The 27,965-nt window shown below is 37.0% G+C and overlaps 1 protein-coding gene across 29 annotated transcripts in view; it reads left to right on the forward strand.

Moving 5' to 3' along the window:
* Positions 1-27,965, forward strand: part of NRXN1 (neurexin 1) — a 650,659-nt gene that overhangs the window by 237,303 nt on the left and 385,391 nt on the right. For all 29 annotated transcript variants that reach the window (XM_040696731.2, NM_001198975.2, XM_040696733.2 and 26 more), the window contains 2 exons: positions 11,188-11,626; positions 20,391-20,774. In XM_040696731.2, the coding sequence (XP_040552665.1) occupies positions 11,188-11,626; positions 20,391-20,774 (823 nt within the window). The remainder of the gene's footprint in view (positions 1-11,187; positions 11,627-20,390; positions 20,775-27,965) is intronic.

The following is a 27,965-nucleotide window of genomic DNA, read 5'->3' on the forward strand; positions in this document are numbered from 1 at the left end:
TTCATCCTTTTCTTGAAAATTTATAAATTGCTTTTAGTCATACACACAGATGAGTATTTGGGATGGAAGAGTCCCAATTTTCCTCCTACTCTGCATAAGTACTACAGAAATTTTAGTTTCTAATTCTCACTTGTATTTGAGAAGGCAGTGTGCTTGGAAATGCCGATGTAATGCATTTTACAGAATTTATAGTGTTGAAAAGTATAAAATAAAATAATATATATATATATGTATACAAAAGGATTTGCAGGAACAGACAGGAGAAAGTAAGGAGCAATTTTCCTAGTTATCTTTCAGGAATTTGGATGTGAAAGGAGACAAAAGTTACTGGTGTGGCTGGAGATTTTAAGACTTTATAGCTGTCACATTAAGACAGAATTTAACCAACATCTCCATAAACTGTTTTTGTTTCAGTATAACTAACAGAAATTGGAGAGCTGCAACCTAGCTAGGTACTGTGCTAGCAGCCAGAATGGGTAAAGGAAAGTTTCTATAGCTGGTCAGCCAGTAGCCAACTTTACTGAATGAATAGCCAGCTAACAAAGCAGAAAAGGAAGGACACTATCTACGTGGAGTCTAGCTGTGAGTTTATACAATAGCCATGGCATTTCAGCCCAGCATTAGAGGGCTGTTTGCCCAGCAGTGGGACAGAAGGTTCTTTCAAACCAGGAATCAGGAAATGGAGCAAATGAGTCCAAAAGGGAAAGCAGCCAGAAAAAGCCACAGCCAAGAGCTGTAGCTATTCAGCTAGATGCACGAGTGTGAGAGAATGAGAGGAAAAAGGCAGTTGAGAATTTATTATTCTGGAGATGTAAGAAGGTTGAGAGACATCAGTTGGCAGTTACTAATATACTGATGAGAGAGGCTGAAGGAAAGCCAGTGATGAGTGGAATAAAACCCCTCATTTTGCCAAAGGATGTGCAGTACTGATGTTCAGACTACACTTGCTTTTATATATGTCTGAAAACATGGCTAATATGAAAAATTTCCCTCAGGTATTTGAAGACACATAGGGTTACTTATATTGGTCACTTATTTCTTTTTTCTCAGCAATTTTTTGTTGCTCTCTATCTTCAGATCGCTGACCTCCCAAACTTGGATTCTGTGTAGGGTCCATATTGGCTTTTGTATTCAGTTTGAGACTCATTCTTCTGCTCTTTTTGTGGCCATTTTTTGTCCTTAGGGGAGCTAGCCTAATTAAAGGTAGCTCTGTTCAGTCCCTGCTTCCTGAAAAGTGGTTGAATATTGATTGCTGATGAGAAGTAGAGAATAATTGTCTTTGCCTTTTTTTTTTTTTCCCCTCTCCCTTTAATTGAGCTGGTGCTTAACTCAGAAGCGTTTTTTCCCCCATATCTTCTTCCATGTACTTTTTGAATAAGAGGAAGGTGAGAGTGGCATGGTGGACCTTAGCTGTGTATGAGTGTAATATCACCACATGGGGAAAGAATAAATAGTATGTTTTTGTATTTAATGCAGAATTAGCCTTTGGTAATTCTAGATGCAATGAGACAGAAAGGGGAGGAAAAAGCAGAAATTCAGCACAAGTGAGTCTCTTGTATCCCTTTAGTTTCCCAGTCACTGGATGTAGTATATTGTTTGTTTTCTTCCCTAAATGTTATTTAAGGTATTAATGTGAAGCTGCTTAAATAATATGTTTTGTTTTCCTTTTGGTTGTTTTTGTTTCTGTTGGTTTTAATTTGTGACTTATGTCCTGTTAGAAGCTTTGTTCCTACTTGGGAGCTGATAGAAATTCTGTGGAACCAACTTGTTCCTAAATTCTGCAATTTAGGTGTTGCCAAGAAATTTCTATGAATCTTTGCCATGGGCAATTAAAATAAAAAAGGCGGGTGGGGGTGGACAGAAACCTTGAACCAATTTCTTGAAAACAGAGAACACAGCAACCACAGTCAGAAACATTTAGCAGCCTGGCAGCAGACAGCAGGGCATACAGGGAATAACAAAACAGTCTATTGAAGCAAGAAAAAAAAAAGATTTTCAAAAGCCTTGTGTCCACAGCAGGCTGAAAAAATATAACAACAATCCTGTTATCTAGGTTGTTTAAAAAAAAAATGTTGATTTTCAAATTTCTCCTAATATAACATGTTAAATGATACGACAATAACTTCTCTCTCCATGGAAGCAATATATAAAGCTTTCTCTGGCACACTCTGTAGATATCTCTATTCAGACTGTCAAAGCAGAGGAGAAAAGAACTAAACAGTTCTGAAGTCAGTGTTTGTAGCTCCAGCAGAAGAGACCAGTAGAGCTACAAAATCAGCTCTCACCGTTGTATTAATTGTGGTAACAAGTGACTGATGCATGAAAGAGGTGATTTTTCCAGTACTGCACTGTGAATCTTAAGCAAAGCAAATAGGTAATTTCTCATAACGGTAAGCTCAGTATGTTTTACTGACATTAATTCTGTCCCCAGTAATACTGGATTCATTTCTATAATTGTATGTACCCATTGCCACATTTTTGATTGCTTTAAAATACCTGATATCTTCTCTTTACTAAATTGTAAGCTATTTGTTGCTCTGTTCTTTACATTAATACTTCATTGTTTGGGGGCAGTAGTTGATTTTCTTATGTCCTGTTGATTTCATGTTGGAATTCCATGTAATTATTCTAGCTTGTCCGTTCTATTTTGGTGCCAAATTGCCTACCTAGAATTTGCAGGGATATGATAACACACAAGTTCAAGAAACATATTTATTGTGTGCTCTACGTATGTGTGTTTCTTGTGAACAGAAGTCTGTGCAATATATCTTGTAATACTGAAAAGGAGCCACAGCATCGCAACATTTCTAGTTAGCCATTGAGTGTGTCATTAACCCGTCGTGGTAGAGCATAATACATTATTTTGTTGACCTTGAGAGAGGTATTATTCAGGCTCAGCTTTTATTGAATATAGTTTCTGATTTGATTGAGTACATTTTATTTTTCCATTTAAATCACCAACGTGCTCTATAGTCTGTAGTTGCAAGCTAGAAAGTTAGAATATCATACTCTTTGGTCATAGTGATCCCTGTCTTCCTTAAGCAGAAAATGGGGAGGATGTTTCCTGTATGAAATGTATAAGTAAATATGACCCACTTTCAGTCAGGTTCTACCAGACAGATGCTGATGTTGCAAACTTTAGACTTTGTACAAGTTTCTAGCATGTGAGGAAGTAGCATACCCATTTTACAGGGAACCAATGAGAGCTTAAGATCTCTGGGAAGCATTCAGATCCAGGTTAAACCCAAATCTCTGGATTACTATTACTGACTTCTAATAGCAAGTGTTATTCTAATTACTCTTTTCTTTCTACCTTTTAGGGCAAAATATTCTGTGGAGAGTACGTGCCATTTATTTTTTTTTCTTGTTTAAATCTAAAGCTATAAACCAAAACAAAGTGTATGATCATGCCATGTGAGCAATGTCTTAGCCTTGAAAAAATGTTTTATATTTTGAAAAGGCCACTGCCCTTAATACAGAGCAGGCCTAATACAGCCATTTTCCATGTTTCCCGTAATGAAGTACTATACTGTTTTTCCCAGTTGGATACCTGAAGCTGTGTTCAGTGCTCCTTTAGACCTGTGCAACCAGTGGCCTACACCTGGTTTCTTCTTTTGTCATCATAGAGGAGCCAAGTGTGATTTTAGCAGAAGGCATGTAGAGTGTTTTCACTCCACCATTTTAAATGCTCAAGAGTAAACAAGAAAAAGAGACAGGAAATTAATGTGGGTCTCCTAAATACATGTTTCATGGAATTTGGAGCATTATAGCTGATCATTGCACGTGTTTTCTTTTTTTTTTCTCTTGTTTTTTTTTCCTTTGTTCTTTCCAGCTCCATTAAGCAGGCACTTTCTTTGAGCTGAAACTTGCAGAGCAGTTTCCCAAATCATATCAATTTCCTAAAACGATGCAGCAAAATGCATGTACTGCCATTTCCTCCAGATGTGTAGGTATTTACGCTACAGAACCATATTCTGTTCTCCTGGGGCTTACCTCTGACTGGATGCTTATTTTTGGTTTGGTGATCTGAATGAACCCCTTCCAAAATGTCTCACCCAGCCCCCAGAGCCCCAACCACCACACACACATCCACTCCAGAAAAGCTCAAACCACTTCATCTAAGAATTAATCAATTATTTCCTTGGAGATACTATTTCATTATTCCTGCTAATCTTTTCTCTGTTTCAGAAAACAAAGCAGGTATATAATGATGCATAAGCGTAGAGGCTTGAATAGGTGATTTCATTCATATTACATTCAGAAGTGCAGCCCATTGCAAGCCTTTGACCTAAGGCTCCCATTTAAGTTTTGCATAAATAATCTGTTGCTATTGTAATGCTTGCTGTATTTGTTTTCTAAGTTGGAAATGAATTGAGGCATATTAGCAAAATGACAACTATCTTCTGAGAGGCTGACATTCATGGAGTAGCTCAAAACCTTTCAGTAAATACCAAAAAATACGTGAAAGCTCTTAATGGTCAGCTTTGCGGTTTGGATTTCTGAAGAATATAACACTGTATGCACGAGGTGGTTCTCAATGAGTAGGGAGGTTCTAGGGGCTGTTAAAACAGGCTGATAAAAATGACTCAGGTTTCACTTGATTTCATGTTGGATGTTAATTCAATGTTCAATGTTAATCCCATTGCTACAATTTCTGACATCAGTAAATTATCTGCTGTGGACTTCACTGTGCAGCATAAAACAGTAGGTTGGCAGGACCCACCTGAGCCATTTTAGATGATTCGTGTCTCCATTTTAGATAATTAAATGCCATTGATTGCACTGAAGTTGTAGTAACCAAACAGGTCATACAGGTTTCATGAAAGTACAAAAATACTGCTGTATGGTAACATAAATCCTTCTGTTGCACTTTTTTAAAAAGTGGATTTAGAGCATGGATTCATTCAAATAGCATTTAGAAATGTATTGTTTCTCCCCTCCCTTTAAAGTAAATAGGCTTCTCCTGACTAAACTGCTATCTTAAATTGCTGTTTTATTTTATTATTCTGAGGAAACCTAGATGTTACAAATGAGACAATGTGTCTAGATTCTTTGAGACCCTATTTTGCTTTCATAATAGAAATAATATGAAAAAAGAAATCCTTCATTGTAATTCAGAGTTTTTTAAATCGCAGTGATTGGCAGGAAGCTTGTTACTAACATAATGGTCAGTTTTATGAAACATTTATTTCAGAGTAACACTGTTTCTTCACTGATAATATTTAATGTAAAGGATACAAAGGAAATCCTTCATGTGGAAATGGACTCTGAGTTGGAAGTGGTGTTGAAATCTTCATTCTTTTGCATTTTTCCTGGTTTTAAATTTCATGGAATAAGGTCAGGAAATTAAAGAGAACTGATAAGGTTTTATTCATACTAATGTTTTTATTATGTCTGCTCTTATTTGGTAATCAAACTGTTGTGTGTTTAGGATGTCTCTTATATCAGCAGTACATTCCTTGTTTTCTCCTTCACACTTTCACACTTTCTCAAAGTCTTTCATTCTTTCATACAGTAATAGATTTCCAACTTAAGAATATATTTTTTATTGGCTGCTATACTCCTTTTTTTTTTTTTTTTTTTTTTTTTTTTTTTTTTTTTTTTTGTTCTCGAAGGCACCATGACCTCTGGCAAGATTTGCTGTGAATTCTTAATTTCTTCCCTAGAGTTACTCGCTTACTAAGGCCCTGGTTACCTATAAATTATATATCTTTGGGAAAGATGAATTAATTCTGCTTGTGTGCCAAGATGTCCAGAGGCCATGTTAAGGAGAGTGCTGAGTTAATATTTGCTGTCTCTTAGCTGGATTTATTTGGCGAGACTCAACTATGTCATATCTTGTTACCTGGTGTGTGGTTGACCTTGATGGTAGAGGGTGTTTCTATCTTGATGTGAATTGCTATGTGTGTCTCTTCTCTTCTGGAAAACAGTTCTATTCCTTACTTTAGATTTTTTTTGCTGCAAGTAACAAGTGAAACTGTGAACAGCTCCTTTTATCTTGGGAGTTTAAGTGACCTTTTGTAGTTTCCAAGAACTAGGTTATTAGATATTTTAAAGACCAGGGTCTTGTCCCGTTACTTAATATTAAGAGGAGTTAATACAGTCAGTGAAAGAAAAATTCATGGAGCTTTTAATAGCACAGTACAATTCCTTTAGGGCTTGCAGGTTCATGCACAGGAAAATTATATTGTTTGTTCTTAGGTATTAGAGAGCGCATGAGAGCAAGGAAGCTATTTACCAGGGCCAATCTAATAGGTCCTACAGAAGCGCAGCGGGACTGAAAACATAACAAGTGTTGATTGTGTAGGAGTGAAGGTGATTGTGACTCAAAGATATTTCTCCATTACAAATTATCTTCACTTGACTACTTGTGGGTCCTTGTCTTTGTTTGAGGGATAATGTACATAGTTAACATTGAAGAATATGAAGGGTATCTTGAGCGTAATTAGCATTGGATAATATCTGCACTATTAAGAACTTATGTGTACCCAGAAGAAAGGAAAAAAATCCTCAAAAAATAAAAAATGAAGAGTACATTTTTAAATTGAATTCACTCATGCCCTAGAGACTCTCAATCCTAAAGCATATACCTGCATGAGTTATAAACCAGATATTAGCCTCATAATTATTCTGTTCTGTCAGTTCTTTTCCACACTTTTAATGACTATTTGTTGTTTGTGAACGTGTTTTTCTTTTTTTTTGTTGTTCATTTGTTTTTTTTTCCTTTTTGTCTAGCTTCAGTGATGAGTGAGTACATCCTTTATGAACAGGAAGTGTAGGGGAGAGGTATGAACCTCAGTGTAGCACCAGGAATAAGACTTCAACTGCCAACTGCATTTAGTTAACAATTTAGTTATTTTCAGTTATGGTCTTTAGTTACTGTTCATATTTTTGTCTTAATAATAATTATCTATGATAATTCAGTTCCAAAATGTCTATTCCATGAGACTAAAATTAGTATCCTAAGACCCAGGAGGACCTAGAGCATACTAAAATATAGGTGTAGACTTTATTCTGTTTTCATACAGTAAATTTAAAAAGATGTATTCATTCACATTTCAGCAAACAGGAGAGGTTTAATTGTGGTAAATTTCAATTCCTGCATACTAGAAGGGAAATGTATGGATGAAAGTAATTGTAATATAAAAAATTAGAGATTCTACGAATGCATAGAGATATTAGAAAACTTCCATGCCTCCTTCTAAAGTGCTCTAGCAATTTTCCATCATAATTCATGTATCAAACCACTTACACTAAGCTGAGTGGTGTGGTTGATACAGTAGGAGAGAGGGATGTCCTCCAGGGGAACCTTGTTGAACTCAAAAGGAGGGCCCTTGTGAACCTAATGAGGTTCAACAAAGCAAAGTGCAAGCTTTTGCGCTTGATTTGAGGTAATCCCAGATATATATATATATATACAAACTGGGAGAACTCCTTGAGAGTAGCTGTGCTGAAAAGGACTTAGGGGTCCTGATTGATGAAAAACTTAACATGAGCCAGCAGTGTCTACTTGCAGCCCAGAAGGCTAATGATATCCTGGGTTCCATCAGGAGTGACCAGCAGCGTGAGGGAGACGACTGTTCCCCCTCTATTCTGTCCTCATGAGGTCCCAGCTGGAGAACTGCATCCAAATCTGGGGCCCCTAGGAAAGATGTGGAGCTTTCAGAGAGGGTCCAGAGGAAGGCCACAAAGATGATCAAAGGGATGGAGCAGCCCTCCTGTGAAGAGAGGCTGAATGAACTGAGCTTGTTCAGCCTGGAAAAGAGAAGGCTGAGGGGAGACCTCAATTGCAGCCCTCCAGTATTTAAAGGGAGTTTATGAATGAGGGGAATCAACTTCTTACACAGGTAGGTAGTGAGGTAGTGAATAGGATAAGGGGGAATGGTTTAAAAACTAAAGGAAGGGAGATTTAGATTAGAAGTTGAGGGGAAGTTTTTTTTTTTTTTTTTTTTTTTTTTTTTACTGAGATAGCAATGAGGTGCTGAAACAAGTTACTCAGAGTGGTTGTGGGTGTCTGGAGGTGTTCAAGGCCAGGTTGGATGGTGCCCTGTGCAATCTGATCTAGTACTTGACCTAGTGGCTGGCAACCTGCCTGTGGCAGGGGAGTTAGAACTTGATGATCCTTGAGGTCCCTTCCAACCTGAGCTGTTCCATGATTATATAATTCTATTATAGAGCTGATGATCAGTTCTTGAAAACACTATTGTCATATTCACTAAAAGTTTTTGTTTCTGACATGAAAGAGGATTTCAAAGCCAGTAGAACAATTTTAGACATAAAGCTTAGCTCCCCTCTTTTCAGTTCAGGTTTTCTGACTTGTATTAACTACTATCTTTATTATTCATTCAAGCAGCTTTCAGTAAGAGCAAACAGTTTGAATTTATGCCCATAAACAAGCAATTATTCTTTTCCATTTGTTTGTGTTATCTTTGTACCTGCCTTTGTTTGGTTGACAATTAAAGAATATTTTCTCCTCATGTTCTTCATTGCCTTAATTACTTTCAGTGTCAACACCATGATTTAGTTCTAATGAGAGCCCATTTGTTCCTCCTTCTTACCATATCCTTCAGTCTCACTGTAATGATCTTCAGTATATTATAAAAAAGTTTTCTCTTACAACATCTTTGGAAGAGATGAATGCTATGCAAAACCTCTCTTACCATAGGAAGTGGTCAGGTCAATGTCTTTTAAGATCAAATATCCAAATATCTCTAAGTAATTCTGCCTGCCAGGCTACTAGCTTCTTGCTGCATTCTTCTGCCTTTTGGCTTTCATCACTCTTAAAACAGAAAGTCATCCCGATGGGAGATGACTTGCACATGCTTATTCTTTAGTCTTCGAAGTTGCTTTGAGTAAGCTGTGATCTCTGAGGTGCTCCAGGGGTTCTTGATAATGTGTGCATCATTATTCTCTGAGATTACAAGTTAGTCAAACTGCACTCACTTTTTATGTGTTCACTCAAGGCAGGCAACACATTGTCTGCCTCCCAGTGGCTGAGTATTCTTCCTGCTATCAGGAAGCCACAAATGAGGGTTATTTGTCATCTTTGGAAATATACAGCTCCAGTGGGAGCAACAGTATTTGAACTGAACCCTGAAATAAAACGTAACAATGAGTTTATTTCTTAGATTTTAGGATGTGTTTTTAATGTATAGAATAACTCTGACATATTTTATGTTACTGGGTTGATAATCATAGAATCATAAAGACATAATTTGAAAGAACTCAGTTCTTGGAGTAAACAGTTTGTGATTTATCAATCATATTCTTGGTATATATTATGTTTAGCATTTTTCAGTAACAACTGTTCCTTGTGGGGTATGCCATCTTATGCTGTGTGTATGCTATGGTTTTGATTTCTAACAGTAGCACAGTTCTGTTGTGCATCCCTGTCTCTTGCACTTGCTATATGTCTTCCACTTCATTTGCTTAGTGGGTTTCAGTCTGAGGTTTCAAAGGAAATAAATCTCGCCCTAAGTATTCATCAAACACTCTCTGAGGTCTAAACCAGTAACTGGTCCTTCAGACAGTTTCAGACTACATTGTGGAGTTGCAGCACTGAATAAAAGGCCATACGTAATCTGGTTCAGATCGATGTATGGTCTGTAGATGAAGAATCCTGAACACAACTGATTTAATGAGCTGTTGCGCTTGCTCCAAATTGCTTGCTAATAGAGACATAACCTTAGAAACAGAGAAGAACATTGTAGCTTGTGTCACCATATAGTCATATTCAGCCCTCCAGTAGTATTTTAGCATAGATATATCATTTACTGAATAAGGAAAAATACTGACAAAGTAATTGTGCTGCCTCGACTATTGGAGAGCTTCATTTAAGCAGTCCTTTTTATCCTCGGCAATCTGGAAATTGAGGCAATTTCAGAATATACTAATAAAGACTGGGATACTGGGTAATTATTGTATTGTATCAGGTTTCTCAGGACAGAGTAAATATGTAACTTGAAGCAAAGACATTTGTTGTGGAGGTCAATTGGATTTAAAACTAATATTGTCTTTCATTTTTAAGATAAAATTGTTCAGTCAGGAAAATATTTGAGTGCTTTTATCTTTTGTACAACTGAACTGACTCAGAGATTGTCCCATTTTTTTCTATTGTTGCTGGTTTTTTGTTTTTTGTTTTGTTTTGATCTGTGTGATACAATTTTCTGTTTATGACTTCATGAATAACATGGATACTACTATTCCTCAGCCCCAAGGACAAACTGAAAGGATGTTAAATTATAAAGTATCTGACCTTGGTGCATTTTCTGTACATGAACGGAAGACTTAAGACAGTGGCAAAGGGTTTAGAGGAACAAGAAATCTAATATTTCTCAGAGTGGAATGACTGTGCAAAGAAAGCTTTTAAGCAATGAAGGCCACACAGACTAATTTGTAACTGATGGTGTGAGTTATGTGCAGATTTATTCAAATTGCTTGAATTAACTCTAAGGGTATTTTTTTAGAACAATTTTGGTCTAATTAAAACTATTATCAAATCATTAGTCAATAAAAATATCTATTTTGTGTGTGCATGTGTGTTAATTATTGCATTTATATGAGAGCTGCTCTGAAAGTAATGTCTCCTATTCTATTACATTGGTATGGTTGTAGAGATTGAACCTTCCCACCAATACTCTGTTACATGTTGTTCCTGTATGACAGATGGCAGTACAGGGGCATTCTGAACAAATGCTGTCTGACATGGAAATGGTGATGAAGCAAAGATGTGGAATTAAATTCCTCCATGTAGAAAAAATAGCAGTCATTGTCATTACATTCATCAGTGCTTGTAGAACTGTTATGGAGACCAAACCATGGATGGTTGGCATAGTGAGACAGTGAGTGTTGTTTTTCCTCAATGGCAACAGCCATGTGAAAGATAAGCCACTTTTAAGATGGCCAGGCAACTGTCACATCACAAAAGGAGGAACGTCTCAATCAGCTCACCTGCACAAATCAACTAATGGTGATGACAATGTTGAAAACTAAGGTAGCTGAGAATTTGTTCTATTAAATAGTGTTATTGTATTCTTTGTATCTGTTGTTGTTACCCTAGAAATAAATAGGAAGCATTACTTTTGGAGCAACCTACATTCTATTATTAATCATTAAATACGTGTTTCAGGATTATATGTGTTTGATTAAGGTGCTCAAGTCTCAGGAATTTCTCTACTTTTCTTTCAGGTTGTGTATAAAAATAATGATGTCAGGTTGGAGTTATCTCGACTTGCCAAGCAAGGAGACCCTAAAATGAAGATTCATGGGGTAGTAGCCTTTAAATGTGAGAATGTTGCAACCTTAGATCCGATCACATTTGAAACACCAGAATCTTTCATCTCTTTGCCAAAGTGGAATGCCAAGAAAACAGGCTCCATATCATTTGACTTTCGTACAACTGAGCCAAATGGTTTGATTCTTTTCAGTCATGGAAAGCCAAGGCACCAAAAAGATGCCAAACACCCACAGATGGTGAAAGTTGACTTTTTTGCCATTGAGATGCTTGATGGCCACCTCTACCTGCTGTTAGACATGGGATCAGGTACTATAAAAATAAAAGCTTTGCAGAAGAAGGTGAATGATGGTGAATGGTACCATGTGGACTTTCAAAGGGATGGACGGTCAGGTAAGTCTTCTATTTTAATATTCATTATGTATTCTCTTGTTATATCTGACAGAATACAGGCTATATATAATGCTATGTACAGTGTTGCACATCATCTGAAAAAAAAAACAAATATAAACAGTCATTAGTGTCAAGTACCAGAATATAATGACTTCCAGAGTAACATATTTTATGTTAATGTTTATTGGGTAATCAAGTGCTTAAACTTGCAAGTAGACCAAATAGACGGAGTGGCAAGTTTCAAGATAAAAAGTAAAGTGAAGAAGAGAATTAGTCTAAGGAAACTGCCATATTGCTAATTATCTGCCCACATAAACAGCGTAGACCTTCCAGTCATATCAGCAAACATCAGTAAAATTAAATGATATGCTAGTGCTTGGCTAACAATACATACCAGAAGAAATTGGAAAGACGTCAGTATGGCTTGTATTCTATAGTATTTAACTTGAGAAATGATCTCTCCAGAAATACTAAAAACAGAATTTTAAACTGTTCCTAACGATACTAAAATTTGTCCTAGAGTGTAATGAGTTTATCTGGCTGTTGTTATGTTGATGCTACATATGATCTTAAGTGTGTATATATATATTTATATGTTGACCTGAGCAACGTGCCAGGATTTATCAGGGTTTTTGGGGAAAGATTTACTGAGCTTTTTATTTAGACCATCAAAGAATTTTCTAATCAAGATCAGTATTTTACCTGAAGTTTATATACACTCTCCACGTTGCACAAGTAAACCTCCCTGTCTTCCTTTGGTTTTTGTGGTTTTTCCCCACTACCTTTTGGTGACTCCTGAATGATTTGCATGTATAATTGATTTTTGAATCTCTATCCTCTAAATACTTTTTTTTTTAATGACTTTCTCAATATAAACAAATTAAACAAATTGAAGTGTAGATTTAAACTGAAGATTTCAGTCAAATCCATGCTAAAGGCAGATCAAATTCAAGCGATCCATCTACTATAGAATTGTTAAACATACTGATTTGATTCCTGGTTTGTGGAGCTTGAAATTCAAGTTGTATGGAGCTTGATTTTCTGATTATATGTTGGTTAGGTTTTTGCTTTTCTTGAGGTTAAAAATAAATAAATAAATAAATCTCAAAAACCTCAATTGTGATTGAATATCCAGTGGTTACATTATTTACACTACAGCCGTCATTTCAGGCTTCCTCCTTCAGTGCTGTTTCAGTGATTCATATGAGACATAAATCCTGTAATAATGTGCCTCTGTGAGTCTACTTTAAGCAAAGTTTATACTTACATTCCAAGTCATATTTGAAGAAACGTCCTGCATTTCTGCTTCACAAAATACTGAAGCTCATGGCTGCCATTAAGAGATTTTAGGATCTGTTTTATTTAAATTATTAGAGCTGTTGAAGGAATTTGGCAAGAATGTATAGTAATTTTAGGAAGTAATACTTACCTAAAAATCAGATTTGCATGTTATTTTTAAGTAGAATTATGAGTAGTCAAATATCTATGTATAAGGAAAAATAATCCAACTGATGAATAAATAGCCTATGAGTAAGACAGGCAACTTTATTTATCATGCTACTCTTTCAAATGACCGTATCACCTGCTTGCCCTTAAACATCAAATTATTACCAGGAATAGTGAATAAATATGTACACTTATTGACTGGTATCTGAATTCTTATCTAAAATCTGAACCAGACATCAGAAGCATTCTGTAGTTTTAAATACATACAGTAACACTTTACAGTGTGAGAACTACAGATAACAGTGGTTATGCTATTATTATTTTTAATGAGAATAGTGTCTGAGCAGTATCTTAAACCATCAGATTTGACCAAGTAAAATGACTGCCTAATGATTAAAATAATCAATGAACTACATATTGCATTCTTCTGATTGAAACAAATTATTGATATGTTTAAATTATTTATTCATGACTTATGCATTTATATCTCCTGTGTCTTTTCCTTGAATAATAAAATCCCTCTTAATATTCCAGGAAGCTTTTTCATTTCTTTTCTCTAGCCCAATCCAAGTATGAATCCAATCATATGAATATGATCACTTTTCATTTACTTATATTCTAATTTTCATGTAAGTGAATGAATATATGTTATATATTAAAAAAAAAAAAAAAAATCTCACCTTTTCCTAAGCTTTCTTGTTGCTGTCGATAAAATACTTGCAGCCTTTCAAATACAATGGAAGAGATTCTCCTGCTGATGAATAAATAGCTCAAATAATCTTCCCCCCCCCCAAGTGAATTTTGATGTTTTGCAGCCTTTTACTCTCAGCCTTCAAATCGAATGCATAGTGGCTCCCTCAGATAATAGAAAGCTGTGACATTTCTCAAGGAGCTTTGCTGATTTCCTTGACTTTAGCATTAGCTGGATCAGCAAGTACTCAATTTAGTTTTCATTCTTTGCTCTCTTCTGGACTCTTAGTCACAGGGAGCATCTACTCTAAACTACAGACTTTGTCCTGACTCTGCAGAATCCCACCATGCTGCCTGTAAGTCCTTCTCTGAGTGCTTCCTTACTTGAAAAGAACGTTTTTGGTGAGCAGCAATTCCTGAGCCCAATGTTAAACAAGTCCTCCTCCTTTACTTGGTATGCAAGTGGAAAGGAAAAGGAACTGAGGAAAAGGAACACATCTTGACCAGCAGTCTGTATGCAACACAGGACACAACCTGTGTTACATCCTGTCATGTGAGCTGGGTTCCTCCCAGCTGGCTATCTGAGTTCCTGCAAAGAACAGTGACATCACAGCTGCGTCACTTGTGCCATGACTTGACTGTGTGCTGTGGTCACAGTCCTCATGACAGCTATTATATTATGCTTCAGCACACAAAGTGTGAAGTGTACCTAGAAAACCATACTCTTTTCTTAGATTTTTCACCATTTCTTAATATGCAAATTCAAGTGTTTCATGTACGTGAAAGGTAACTAACTAGATTAGATGAGGTAAGCATGGAGATCAGAATAGCTGATACTTACACTCATCTTTTTAAGCTGATCAGAACTGGTGAGACATGATTTAGAAATGTTTTAGTTCCTTATACACACATTCATGAAAAACTAAATTGCTGAGATAATGAATATGACTGAAGACGCTCATTAACTCATATCTAAGGGAAATTGTTTTTCTGTTCTGCCATTAACAATAATGTCAACCCTGCAGTTAAAGAAGAAAAAAAAGCTAAAACCATGAAACAGCTGTAAAGGTCTTTGCCCCTGTTGTTTCCTGTGATAGAGTTAGGCTAGTAAGGGGTTTCTGAGGTTTGAGTATTGTTTAAAATTTTCATAGTCTGTTTGCCATACTAAAGGATAACCCTTAAGTACTTTTTTTTACTGAACTGCCATTTATCCTTTGGAAATCATCATTACACAGTGAAATCAGAAAGGAAACTCTCTGTTCTGGTCAACGTCCAACTGTGTATAGCAGTGTAAAAACGTATCAGAACATATCCATAGGTAAGTAACGTGTAAGGGTTAAAAAGTCTTTGAAAATTTGAACTAAAGTTATAGTTACAGTTTACCAGACATTATCTCTAGAGCATGTAATTAGAGCTTGGATTTAATTTGTATCTCTAAGTAGTACTTTGTAGACATCAATTATATGTATTGTTGTTGGGAGTTATTTTTTCACACATACATTTCTTTGCAGTCTTTCCTCCCCATCTTTCCAGCATTCTAAGAAATGCCATGTTTCAATAAGTGTTAATAGTTTGCATGTTTGAGATACTGGGTTTACCTTACATTTGTTCCAATGATCCTCTTACTGCTTTTCAGTTATTTGTAAGCTCATAGTAATAATAATAATAATAATAAAGGCAGTGATCCATTGAGAGGTCCTCTGTCTCACCCCTCCAACTGCCAGAGTGATAAGGGAACTGTGTCAGTCTTGACAGATAATTGTTACCTCCAGCAGTGGACACTGTACAACCTCCCCATGCAATCCATTTCTAAGATGAATCTTCCTACATATAAAAAAAGACAAAATGTTGGTAATTTCCTTGTTCACAGCAGGTATAACACAATCTTTTTTTTTTTTTTTTGTAGATCTACTTTTTATTATTTGATGCTGTTGTTATGCTAGTCTTCAGTTTCCTTTAGAGATTGAGACCACATCTACTCACTGTCCTTATGTATCATGTTCTGTAGCCTTTGACCATTTCCACTGCCATCTTCTGTAGTCTTCTCAGCTGATCTGCATCATACTCAGAGTTGTAGGTAAACCTGACGAGTGCTTAGTAGAGTTGTAAGATAGTCCCCACTATACCTCCCAATATACTTCCAAGTTTGCTCACTTTTATGCTGTTACTTATGTTGTTGACTTTTCGTTTTTGAAGAACTGCCCATTAATCAGTTACCCTTTATAAGTAAGCAGTTCTTGCTGAAAATCATAATCTCGTAGACTTTTTCTAGGTGTGTGTGTGCGTATATATAAAATGTGATTTGGATACCAACAGTAGTGATGGTTGTATGGCTGCCTGCTCGTGCTGTTTAGAAGTTCAGCTAGAAACCAGGGTGCTAGGTAACTGGTAGCATGAAACTCCTGGTGCTCAGGTATGAGTTTCTTGCTGTTAGCTAGACTAAAGCCTATTTGTACTGTAGCTATAGTTTTTGATCTAGTCAATGTGCTATACGATATTTTGGTCAAGTTCCTACATGACAGCTGAGGCAGAGCAAGTTATGTGAGCTTTGAGTCAGCTGCAGGTGCTTCTTGACTTAGTGTAGCTCTTATCAAAAAGGATTCAATAAAATAAAAGTAACTCACCGGCATCTGAACAAGTCACTTGTGCAGTAGCTCAGCTGTTGTTGAAATGTCCAGCAGTAAATTTGACATAGTCCAACCAGGTAACATGTATTCTAAGGCCTACCAGAACTCAAAAAAAGGTCTCTAGAAGATTTGTTACCTATTATATTATTCTACTCATAGTCATGGGTAGATGCCATGACAACACTGATTTATGAAGTCTTCTCCCAAGAGTATGTGACATTATTTCTTCTGGAGAGGAGAGGTTTATTTCTTTTATAAGTTGTTGCTATCTATTCAAAATATGACATGAGCTTTCTCTAGGGTAATCCTTATAGGATACACAACAAAGTTTTTCTGCTTAACTGTAATTTACAGTCACCAGAGTGCAGCAGTAACCTAAATTTTAGGAACATTTTTTGTAGGAACCTTTATTGTTCACATCACATTTTGAACCTCAGCTACATCATCTGAGATTTGCTTTTCTCTTACTGTTTATTGGAATACATTAAGATGAAGTTTGTTTTTAATAGCAGAAGAGCCCAAGGTATCTTCTAGCATCATGGATAGCTTGAAAACACTAGTGTAGTCACCCAGTAGAAAACAGCACTATGCAATTGGATGAGCTTGTGGCTGGAGGTTGTACATCTTTGGGATTCTGCAGCTCACTAAATTTGTGTGGATTCAAGTGATCATAGGTTGTGTAGAGGTTGGAAAACACCCACAGGATCATCCAGTCCAACCATTCGCCCATCACCAATGGTTCTCTCTAAACCATGTCCCTCAGCACAACATCTGAATGTTCTTTGAACACCTCCAGGATCGGTGACTCCATCACCTCTCTGGGCAGCCTGACCACCCTTTCAGAGAAGTAGTATTTCCTAATGTCCAGTCTGAACCTTCCCTGGTGCAGCTTGAAGCCATTCCCTCTAGTCCTATCAGTAGTCATACAAGAGAAGAGGCTGACCCCCAGCTCACTACAACCTCCCTTCAGGTAGTTATAGAGAGCAATTTAACTCCATTCACCACCACTCTCTGGGCCCGGCCCTCCAGCCAGTTCCTTACCCAGCCAAGAGTGTACCTGACCAAGCCACGGACTGCCAGCTTCTGCAGGAGAATACTGTGGTAGACAGTGTCAAAAGCTTTACTGAAGTCTAGGTAGACTACATCAACAGCCTTTCCCTCATCCACCAGACGGGTCACTAGATCGTAGAAGGAGATCAGGTTGGTCAAGCAGGACCTGCCCTTCGTGAACCCATGCTGGCTAGGCCTGATCTCCTGGTTGTCCCGCACATGCCGCGTGATCTCCCTCAAGACAATCTGCTCCATAATCTTCCCCGGCACCGGGATCAGGCTAACAGGCCTGTAGTTCCCCGGATCCTCCCTGCAGCCCTTCTTGTAGATGGGAATCACATTGGCAAGCCTCCAGTCTTCTGGGATCTCACCCATCAATAAGGAGCACTGATAGATGATGGAAAGCAGCTCGTCTATCACCTCTGCCAGTTCCCTCAGCACTCTCGGGTGAATCTCATCCGGTCCCATGGACCTGTGGCAGTCCAGTTGGAGTAGCAGGTCTCTGACTGTTTCCTCCTGAATCGTGGGGGGTTTAGTCAGCTCCCCAGCGAAGGCTGCCAGGACAGAGAGTGGAGGAACCTGAGGATAACTGGTCTGACTTTTAAAGACAGATGTAAAGCAGACATTCAGAACATCTGCCTTTTCCTTATCCTCAGTGGTGACGTTCCCAGCCTCATCCAGTAAAGAATGGAGATTCTCCCTGGTCCTCCTCTTACTGTTGATATACTCGAAAAAGAGTTTCTTGTTCCCTTTTACCCTAGCAGCCAGGTTGAGTTCAAGCTGGGCTTTTGCCTTTCTGATTTTCTCCCTGCACATCTTAACAACTTCTTTGTATTCTTTCCGGGTTGTCCGTCTCTTCTTCCACAGGAGGTAGATTCTCTTTTTCTCCTGGAGCCTCAAGAATAGTTCCCTATTCATCCACGCCGGTCTTCTGCACCGGCTCATTTTGCAGCTTGGGGGGATGTGTGACCATAGGTTTAAAGTAGTTGGTCCTAAATTTGCCTGAGCAGCAACAGGTGAAAGTAAGCAGGAGTAGCAGTGAGAAATATTGTGAACATCTTTAACTTTTTTAAAGAAGAAATTATCTATTCTATAGGCATGACAAGTTGTGCTTTAAGAATCTGAGGTACACTAAAAATATTTAACATAACAAAATAGCCCTAGAGTCTTTAAAAAGTGGAGGTCTAGGGGGATAAAAAAAACCCCACAAGAACCATGGTTCAACAGGCTTGCTTTTTTACAGCTAAGGCTGAAATTTCACTTTGTGATTATGACAGTGCATAAAAGGGAGAACTGAGAGTATACTCAAACATTCTTCAAACATGCATATAAAAATGCAAAAAAAGCTGTGCAAACATTTGTTTTCTCTTTTTCAGTCCCTTTGGATTCTAGGGAGATGGCAGCAGTATCAGTATTCAGCCCTTCAAAAATCTATACATCACAAGCCTCATGAGGAGTCAGGCCACATGAGAGTTCTGTCCCAAGAGGTTTAACTAAATGTCCAAACTATTTAGGTATTCATTCTGTCCACGTTCTTGAAGGTAGACTGTCAAACCAATAGAAGAAGAAGCAAAATATATAGCTCCCACAGGACTCCATTGCTGGAATAGAAGCCAAAGATTAAAACTGTATCCATGTTAGAGAACAGTCATCTTGTTAGACCTCTGTGTTTGCTTAAAACTCTGATTTCAGGATTTATGCTCTTAAATTTTTGTATTATTTTTGTTCACCATGCCTACCACAGTGAAGGCATATTTGATAATCACTGTTATCTTCTGAAATCTCTGTAATGTTAACTGTGGAAAGGCTTGATTGTGTCATTTATATATATATATATATATATATATATATATATATATATATATGTGATCAATACATTTGTGGGAAATGTGACTCTTAAGTGTCTTATCATTAACACATTTAAAATCATGTCCAGTGGGTAGGAGTTACATGATGTGACTGGTCCATTTTGTTCACCTGATAGCATGCATAGTGTTTTGGTTTATATATTGCTTGCTTCTGCACTGTTATAGAATTGTGAGGAGGCACGTATGTAAAGATCTGCATAAGGATTCATTTTCCAACTAATTTTGATTAATAAAACGTGGTTGGCATAAACGTGTTCTTGCATTTCATGCGCTAATCTAGAGTTTCTACCTATCCCAGTTGTAAAAATTGGATACCTTTATTATTTTTGAAAATACAAGCTTCTTTACAGAGGATCTTTACAGTTGATTGTCTGTTTTTTCATTCTTACACATAAGAAAATCTCTGCTGTCTTTGTTCAGACACTTTGTAGAAACAGAATTTTATTTTAGCCTTATTTATTTATTATTTAACTTAAACAGAAAAGATATTTTTGATTTCCTCAGATTCTATATACTTCCTCTCTCCCTCTCTTTGTAACATGCACACATTTTGAGGTAAGTGTCAGAGGCATTGATTTTTCCCTCTAGGAGCACATTGCTATCTTCTTAATGATTGCCTGCCTGGCAGCTGACGAGTATTTTTCTCCTGCACTTAATGGAGAAAAAAATAAAAAGTCTTTCTCAAAGCCCCCTTTAAAAATGCTGTGTCTTTGGATTCAAACCAAAGGCAGATTTGCCTCTCGGGTTGCAACCTATCAGTGAAACCTCAACCTCATCGCCTGTGAGGCAGTAAAGAGTTTTTTTGTTGCACAAGCAGGGTATATCTGCAAATAACTCTGGAATGCATTCCTCCTGCCCCCACAAGATTGGTTAGGAGATTTTGACTTTTCTGTGACATGAGCATGCAGTAATCCCATGAATACGTATCTATTATTTTGTAGCTTCATAGAAAACTTATATATACCTATATACATTTATAGATATTTTCCAGAAATGAATGCAGCACTTAGATTAATGAGATAGACAGTACCAAAATCTTCAAATGTCTTGAAAATCTTACATTTTGTTTTCATTTCTTCTCAGGGACCATATCTGTGAACACATTACGTACACCATATACCGCACCAGGGGAAAGTGAAATCCTTGACTTGGATGATGACTTGTATCTTGGAGGCTTACCAGAAAATAAAGCAGGCCTGGTCTTCCCAACAGAGGTGTGGACAGCACTTCTCAATTATGGATACGTCGGCTGCATTAGAGATTTATTTATTGATGGTCAGAGCAAAGATATTCGACAGATGGCTGAAATTCAAAGTACAGCTGGAGTAAAACCCTCATGCTCAAGAGAAACTGCAAAGCCATGCCTTAGCAATCCCTGTAAAAACAATGGTGTGTGCAGGGATGGGTGGAACAGATATGTTTGTGATTGCTCTGGGACAGGGTACCTTGGCAGATCTTGTGAAAGAGGTAAGTTTCTTGAGATGACTGTGTTTCTATCTTAGTGCATACACAATTATTAAAATGGTAAATTATCATTAATTCTTATGAGGCAGAAGATGTCTCTTTGATTTCATTTGATGGAGACAGAGCCCTACTCTAGACTGAAAGAAGTAACACTGTAGGAGAGACCTTAAATGACTTTAAGTTGTGTAGGTACTTGTTGACCTTGACAGAGAGTTGGTAGCTACTAAATGTCTCTTGGAAATCGTCTCCCCTTTTTTTCATCGTACATTAATGAGTTATGAAAACCTTTGCAAAAGTAATTTCAGTTATTATTGCATTACTAAATGCACATTCCTGTTCCAAACGAAGGTCTCATTCTCTGCCCCTTTACGTCAATACCACTGTGTAATTAAATTTATTTTTAAATTCCACAGTATCTCTTAAATTCATAACCAGAACTTCAGCTGTGAATCAAAGGAAAAGAATCGGTACAGAAATCTATATTTCTTACTTGACATTTTTCTGAAGTTCCTAGTTCCCAAGGAAACTGTTTCTACTCATCTTAATTCACTTAATTTCATAGAAAAGGTAAATGTAAAGTTGATAGACCTCATTTATTTAACTGGAAAGGTGGATAATGGAAAGGAAGACAGAAGCTGAAGTTTGATAGCATATAGGAAAAAAATCTATAATTAAGGATATGGAGTGTGCTAATAAAAGATTCTAATGCAAGTAGAATAGAAATGTATAATTAATATTTTTGGTGTTTTTTTGTATTCCAGTTGGAACAAGAAATATTTGTATGACAGAAGTTTTATTTTTATAAAGTCTCACACTACAACTTGCATAGCTTTTCTTCCACCTCAAATCTAAATTTCAAGATTATTGACTGGCAACTTAAATTATGCTGATCTAGTTTGATTCTTTTTTTTTTTTGTTGGAGAGGGGGTAATAAGATAAAACTGTATCATTAAAAAATAAAAACCTGAAGTTTAAGTTGTATGTAAATGCATGCGTGCATTTACATAGAATTAATACCATCACATTATTAGCATTTGCAAATAGGTTCTCAGCATTGTCTTTTTCTTGTTTTTCGAATATCTAAGACCTTGGATCTTGGCCAGCAATTTTGATATCTCCAGATTGTTGCTTTACTGGTGGAGTAAAGCTGGCAGAGGGCATAACCGAGCTGTCTGATGGATTACAAAAGCCTTCAGTTAAACATGTCTGGTGTACCACCCTGTGGCAAAATTCTGTTATTACATATGGCAGAAGTAAAAATAGGGCTTGAATCTTTTCAACTGGAGAGCTAGGATGCATTTTAAAAAAAGAAGCGAACAACAAGAGCAACAAAAAAAGCATGCAGATCCGCAGAGGACTTCGTAGGAATTTCCTGTAACTATATTTGACAGGTGGTAATGTAAAATTTTAATGTAAGATTTTTTTAATATAAAAATCTTTTAGTCTCTTTTATTTCCCATATTTTATTTTCAGACACCGTCCAAGATAAAGCTTGATTTCCCAGCACATTCCCCTGGTGGGAACGGTGATATTAGAAAGGTATAATTGGCTTCTCTGTGGTAGTGTTTGGTTCTTGTCCAAAAGAAATCTTGTGTGGCAGTTCAGACAATATGTGATCATTTCCTGCTCTTCTTGGGCTTCCAGAGGAAACCACACTGAAAGGAGATCTCATTCCAGAAATATTTGTATCCCAAATGGTTATGTGTTAATGCGATTATAGCTTTTGGGATTGTGAAAGCGATGTGCTGGCATCCTACCACACAAAGTTATTACAACCGCTACCCATGTGCAATAACTGATAAACTATTGTATTTGTGATGTAAATAACACAATGATGATTATTCAAACTAATTTAAGCCAAATAGGAACATGTTCATTTGAATAATGCAGTTCTACATGAAAGGCAATTGTTAAAGTATTAGGGATTAAAAACTGGGATGCTATAGGTTACATGATTAATGTATCTGCAGTAAACTGAAGTATATAAGTAACCATTTAGTATATAGCCATTTATTTTTTGTATACTATTTCACCCAAAATGTGACTACTAACATTCGTATGTGGATGTATCCCATATAAAGCAACATCTGAAATTATTTTGGTGCCCTAACCCCGAAGTTCAAATTTTATTTCTGCATACATAAAATTAATATTTTTGTATGCCTGTATATTTTTTTTATCCTGTTACAAGTTATTCATGGTGTTATGTGAGATTTGTAGTAAACTTAAACATGCATATAATCTGTAGATTGGCATTAGTAGATTATGGATACTATGGCAGATGGATGGACAGCTGTCAGAGCAATATAATTTAGCTTCCTATCTTATTTCCTTTGTGGACCACAATATGTGACTGCCTTTTGTGAGTGTATTTTTGACAGGAGAGCTAGGAATGGTGTGAAAGAATACATTCATCAGTGTTGAGGAAAAGGTATGTCTTCAGAGATTTACAGTTCTGAGGAGAAAATATATTTAAATTAGTGTCTGTGTGCACATACATATTGTGCACGCAGAATACCTGCATACACATTAAATACATACATTCCATGAATATAAATTAAATAAATCTCTTTCATTCCTTTGCTCTATCCATGGATGTTTTAAATGAAAAAACAAACAACACAGATGATATGATGATAGATTTTTATGAAGAATCATTTCTTGTCTTCAAAATGTCATTATAGTGGTTCTATCTCTAACTCAGATTAACTCCAGTCCTGTATGTTTAAGATCTAGCACCTTTACTGTGTAGCTGAGGACCTCAGTCCTGAAATAATACCGCAAGAAATTGGAATGAATCATTTCCCCTTTTGTTTACAGATTATTGAGGAATTAACAGCTTATCAGGTATTGTTTCTGTCAGACCAATGGAAAGGTTCCCCTTGTTGATTTTCCTGATGCTCAAGCACTGGGCCCAGATGGACTAAAGTAGCTGTGATAGATAACACACGAACAATAGTTAGCTGAGAATATAAGTGAATAAAAGAAACAAAACCAAAACAGTTTGCATCAGTAGCCATTGATATATTTGAATATGCTCTCAGGATTGAAATTATATTTATGTTTCCAGGGCACGATTTTGTTGCTGTAACTTTGCTGGTAAATAAGAGGGTCAGGGAACACAGCTGAATGGTTGATTAGTGATGTTCCAGATTGTTCACAAACTTTCTGGCATGGCTCTGGACTGTAACTTCTATCACTTTGAGGCAAAGTTTGTTTGTGATTTGACAGCACACACCAAGGATGACTGCATGCTTTGAAAATGGCTATGTGGGTTACAGAACAGTCTTTGCATTTTCAGACATTTTGAATCTAAGAAGGTGGGAAAAAGTTAATTGTTCTGTCTTAGGACGTTAGAGGTCCAAAGGAAGCAAGATCTTTATTTACTTATTTATAATATTTTTAATTAATTAATTAATTATTATTATAGGTTATAGGTTTATATTATTATAGGTTTTATTTATTAATATAAGTGCAGTAAGCATCTCTTCATTGTTTTAAGAACAAACTTGACTATAAAGCTTAAGAGCAAGAACACTGAAATTCAAATTCTCGATCCATACTTCTTACACTTTAAACAGACTATTAATTGAAAAATATTATCTATTCACAAAGTTATTTCTCCCAGTAAATATTTCAGAGCATTTCTGAGGGTGGGAAAATTTCCTAAAAAGTGGATGTCTCAGTCTCTTCAGTGATTTAAATAATCCCAGGTGGAAAATGAGGATCCTGAATCTCAAGAGGATGCTGGTGCATCCTCGGTGATTGGCATGGCACTGATGTAGATATTATCTACATAGCCAAGAAGAGAATCCAACCCTGGAGATTTTAATCAGAAACAAACTGAAGGAGAAAAAAAAAAAAAAAAAAAGAGAGAGGAGAACCTTTTTTTTTTTTTTTTTTTAGCACAGAAGTAGGAAAGGTTTCTAATATCAGGTTTATAAATATATTGAAGAAAGAATGCATAAAATATTTTTATATCAGTCTGTGAATAAGAAGAAAGTGCATGCAATGGCATGTACTTATTTTCTGCCCAGAAACTGGGCAGCAAATTTGCTGTTGATGAAGTTCAATAAGGTTTTTTGAATATTTTCCTTTTCAGTGTCATTCTTCCAATACTGATATGATAGTAAAATTATTATTTCTTGGTGTTGAGGCTCCGACTCTTTCAACAGATAAAACAGCTCGTAGCACATTCTGAGCTAGAATGTGCATTTAATAACTAGATGAAGCTAAACAACAGGGAAAAAGACTGTCAATCTTTACATGAAATGAGCTAGCAGTGTAGAGCTCAAAGAAAGATGAGGCGCACAATGGTACATCAAGTAGTCTGTCCAAAGCAAGTTGGGCAAAAGTGAATACAAATTTGTAGATGAAATGTTCTTGTGAGGTTTGCATAGCTGGTGTAACACTTGCTGCCTCCACACATTCAGATCATCGTCATCTTATTGAACGGGCCTTACAAAATAACAGTCCATTCTGCCCAGCTGAAGTATTGCAGGATGGAAACAGTTGTGTTAAAGAGCTAAAACAAAAGCTCTCGTTATAAGAGGAGTATCAAAACAAGCATATTTTGTTTTATATTGAAACTATTTTTTTCTCACTGTCCAAAAAACTAACCTGTCTGGGAAGCATTAAGATATTGAGGCCAAGATGGCATGTACTGAATTAGAAAACAGCAGTAAGGGAAGAGGAAACTCACTGGGCTGTCAAAGGTCTCTTATATTTACTACTAGTTCATAGGGGTTGTAAGGGACCTCTGGAGATCATTTAGTGCAGCTCCTCTGGCTAAAGCTGTTCCCTACAATGTTGCACAAGAAAGCATCCAGGTGGGTTTTGAATATCTCCAGAGAAGGAGACCCCACAACCCTTCTGGGCAACCTGTTTCAATGCTCTTTAGCCCTCAGAAGTTTTTCCCTCATGTTCATATGGAACTTCCTGTGTTCCAGTTTCTGCCCATTGTCCCTTGTTCTGTTACTTGGCACCACTGAAAATAGGCTTGTCACATCCACTTGACTCTCACCCACTAGGTATTTATAAGCACTAAGATAAGATCCCCTCTCAGTCGAGTCTCCTCTTCAGGCTGAATGCTCCCAGGTCTCTCAGCCTTTCCTTATAAGGGAGATGCTCCAGGCCCCTAATCATCTTTGTTGCCCTCTGCTGGATTTTCTCTAGAAGTTCCCCGTCTTTCTTGAACTAGAAAGACCAGAACCAGACACTGTATTCCAGATGTGCTCTCACCAGGACAGAGTAGAGTGGGAGGATCACCACCCTTGACCTGCTCAATGAATGGCAGCACAGCCCTCTGGTGTGTCACCCACTCCTCCCAGCTTTGAATCATCAGAAAACTTGCTGAGGGTGCATTCTATCCCTTCACCCATGTTGCTAAAGATGTTGAAGAAGACTAGACCCATTACCAACCCTTGGAGAACATCACTAGCTACAGACCTCCATCTAGACTATGTGCCACTGATCACTACCCTCTGAGCTCTGTGAGACAGCCAGTTCTCAATTCACCTCACTCTTTGCTCATCTATCCCACAGCTGTTAAGCTTACTTATGAGGATGTTATGGGATGCAGTGTCAAACACCTTGCTGAAGTCAAGGTACAAGTCTCCTTTCAACTACCCAACTGGTCATGATAGCACAGAAGGCTACCAGATTGGTCAAGCATGATTTCCCTTTGGTGAATCCATACTGATTCCTTCTCTTCCACTTACTCAGTGATAACATCCAGAGTAAGCTGCTCCATCACCTTTCCAGGGACAGAGGTGAGGCTGACTGGCCTCTAATTTCCTGGGTCCTCCTCCCTGCCCTTTTTGAAGACTGGAGTGATGTTAGCTATTGTCAGTCCTCAGGCACCTCTCTGTTCTCCATGACCTATCTAAAATGATAGACAGTGGCTTGATAATCTCTTCTACCATCTTCCTCAGCACCCATGGATGCAATTCTTTGGAGCGCATGAATTTGTGTGCATTGAGTTTTCCTAGGCAATCTCTGACTAGATCCTCCTTGACCAAGGGCAAGTCTTTCTTTCCCTAGACTCTCTCTCTCTTATCTCCAGGGTCTGGGATTCCTGGGGGTCAATCTTAGCAGTAAAGACTGAAGTAAAGTAAGTCAACTAAACATTATTATTTTTTCTATTTTACTGATATATAGTATCACTGATCTTCAGTTATGGCCCTCAGGGCAGTGCTAAATCTTGATGAAATTCCAGCTTCCTAACAGTTTTGTGGGTTTTGCTGTGATAACTTTATATCTTAGAAGGCCTGTAACTCAGAGCTCCCCATTCTGAAATCAGCTAGTTGATACAAAGGGGTTTCCTGTTTGCCCCACAGCTTTTAAGTCATTTGATCTTATGTTCAGTCTCCTTGGTTTGTTCTTGGAACATCTGTTTCCAAAATAGCTGGCACAGTAAGGTTTAGGAGGATTGAGTATCTAATCACATCATGTCTGTTCTCCATGATTTTAAACACTCACAGGTCATCTCTGATTAAATTAAGACAGTTTCTTCTTTCCTTTTTTTTTTTTTTCCTAAAAGACTAAATAATTATAGGAAAAACAGCAAACGGTACCAGTGTTGATTCTGTCAACTTTCTTTCCTATTATGAGAAAATAATATAACAGCAGAGATCTCTAGTGTTTTTGAATGGTGTTCAACCCGTAACATTTAATCTGATTTTGCTCAGATTATGAAAAACAGGAGTAGTACCAACAGTCCTTATTTTAACAAACACTATAAAATGTTTCTTTTTTTCCCCTCATGTTATCTTGTAACAACTTCTTGTTTTTATGCTGGACTTCTTTAATTGTCTAAATCATGTTTATTTTGATAGAGATCTGGAGAGTCTTTGGTGCACAGACTAATAATCAAGATACAGGAAATAATTGTAAGCTGCACTACCCCCACTGCTCCCAAACAATAAAAAAAGAAAAAAGGACAAAATGCAACAACAAAAAACAAAGCACCTCCCCCTGTGAAAACTTTTTTTTTTCTTTTTTTTTTTCTTTTTTTTTTTTCCCCTTAACCCATTTTTCTCAAAACTTGTAGTGTAGAAGCCTGGAATAGTAGTGAACTACCACCCATCATTTTTGCTTTCAGTGTGCTCACACAGTTATAGTTGGAAGTATTTGTCGTTCTATGGACCATATTGGCTAGAACTCTGAGAGCATACAAGATACATAATGTAAACT

Source organism: Gallus gallus, chromosome 3, assembly GCF_016699485.2.
Source record: "Gallus gallus isolate bGalGal1 chromosome 3, bGalGal1.mat.broiler.GRCg7b, whole genome shotgun sequence".
NCBI classification, from domain to species: Eukaryota; Metazoa; Chordata; class Aves; order Galliformes; family Phasianidae; genus Gallus; species Gallus gallus.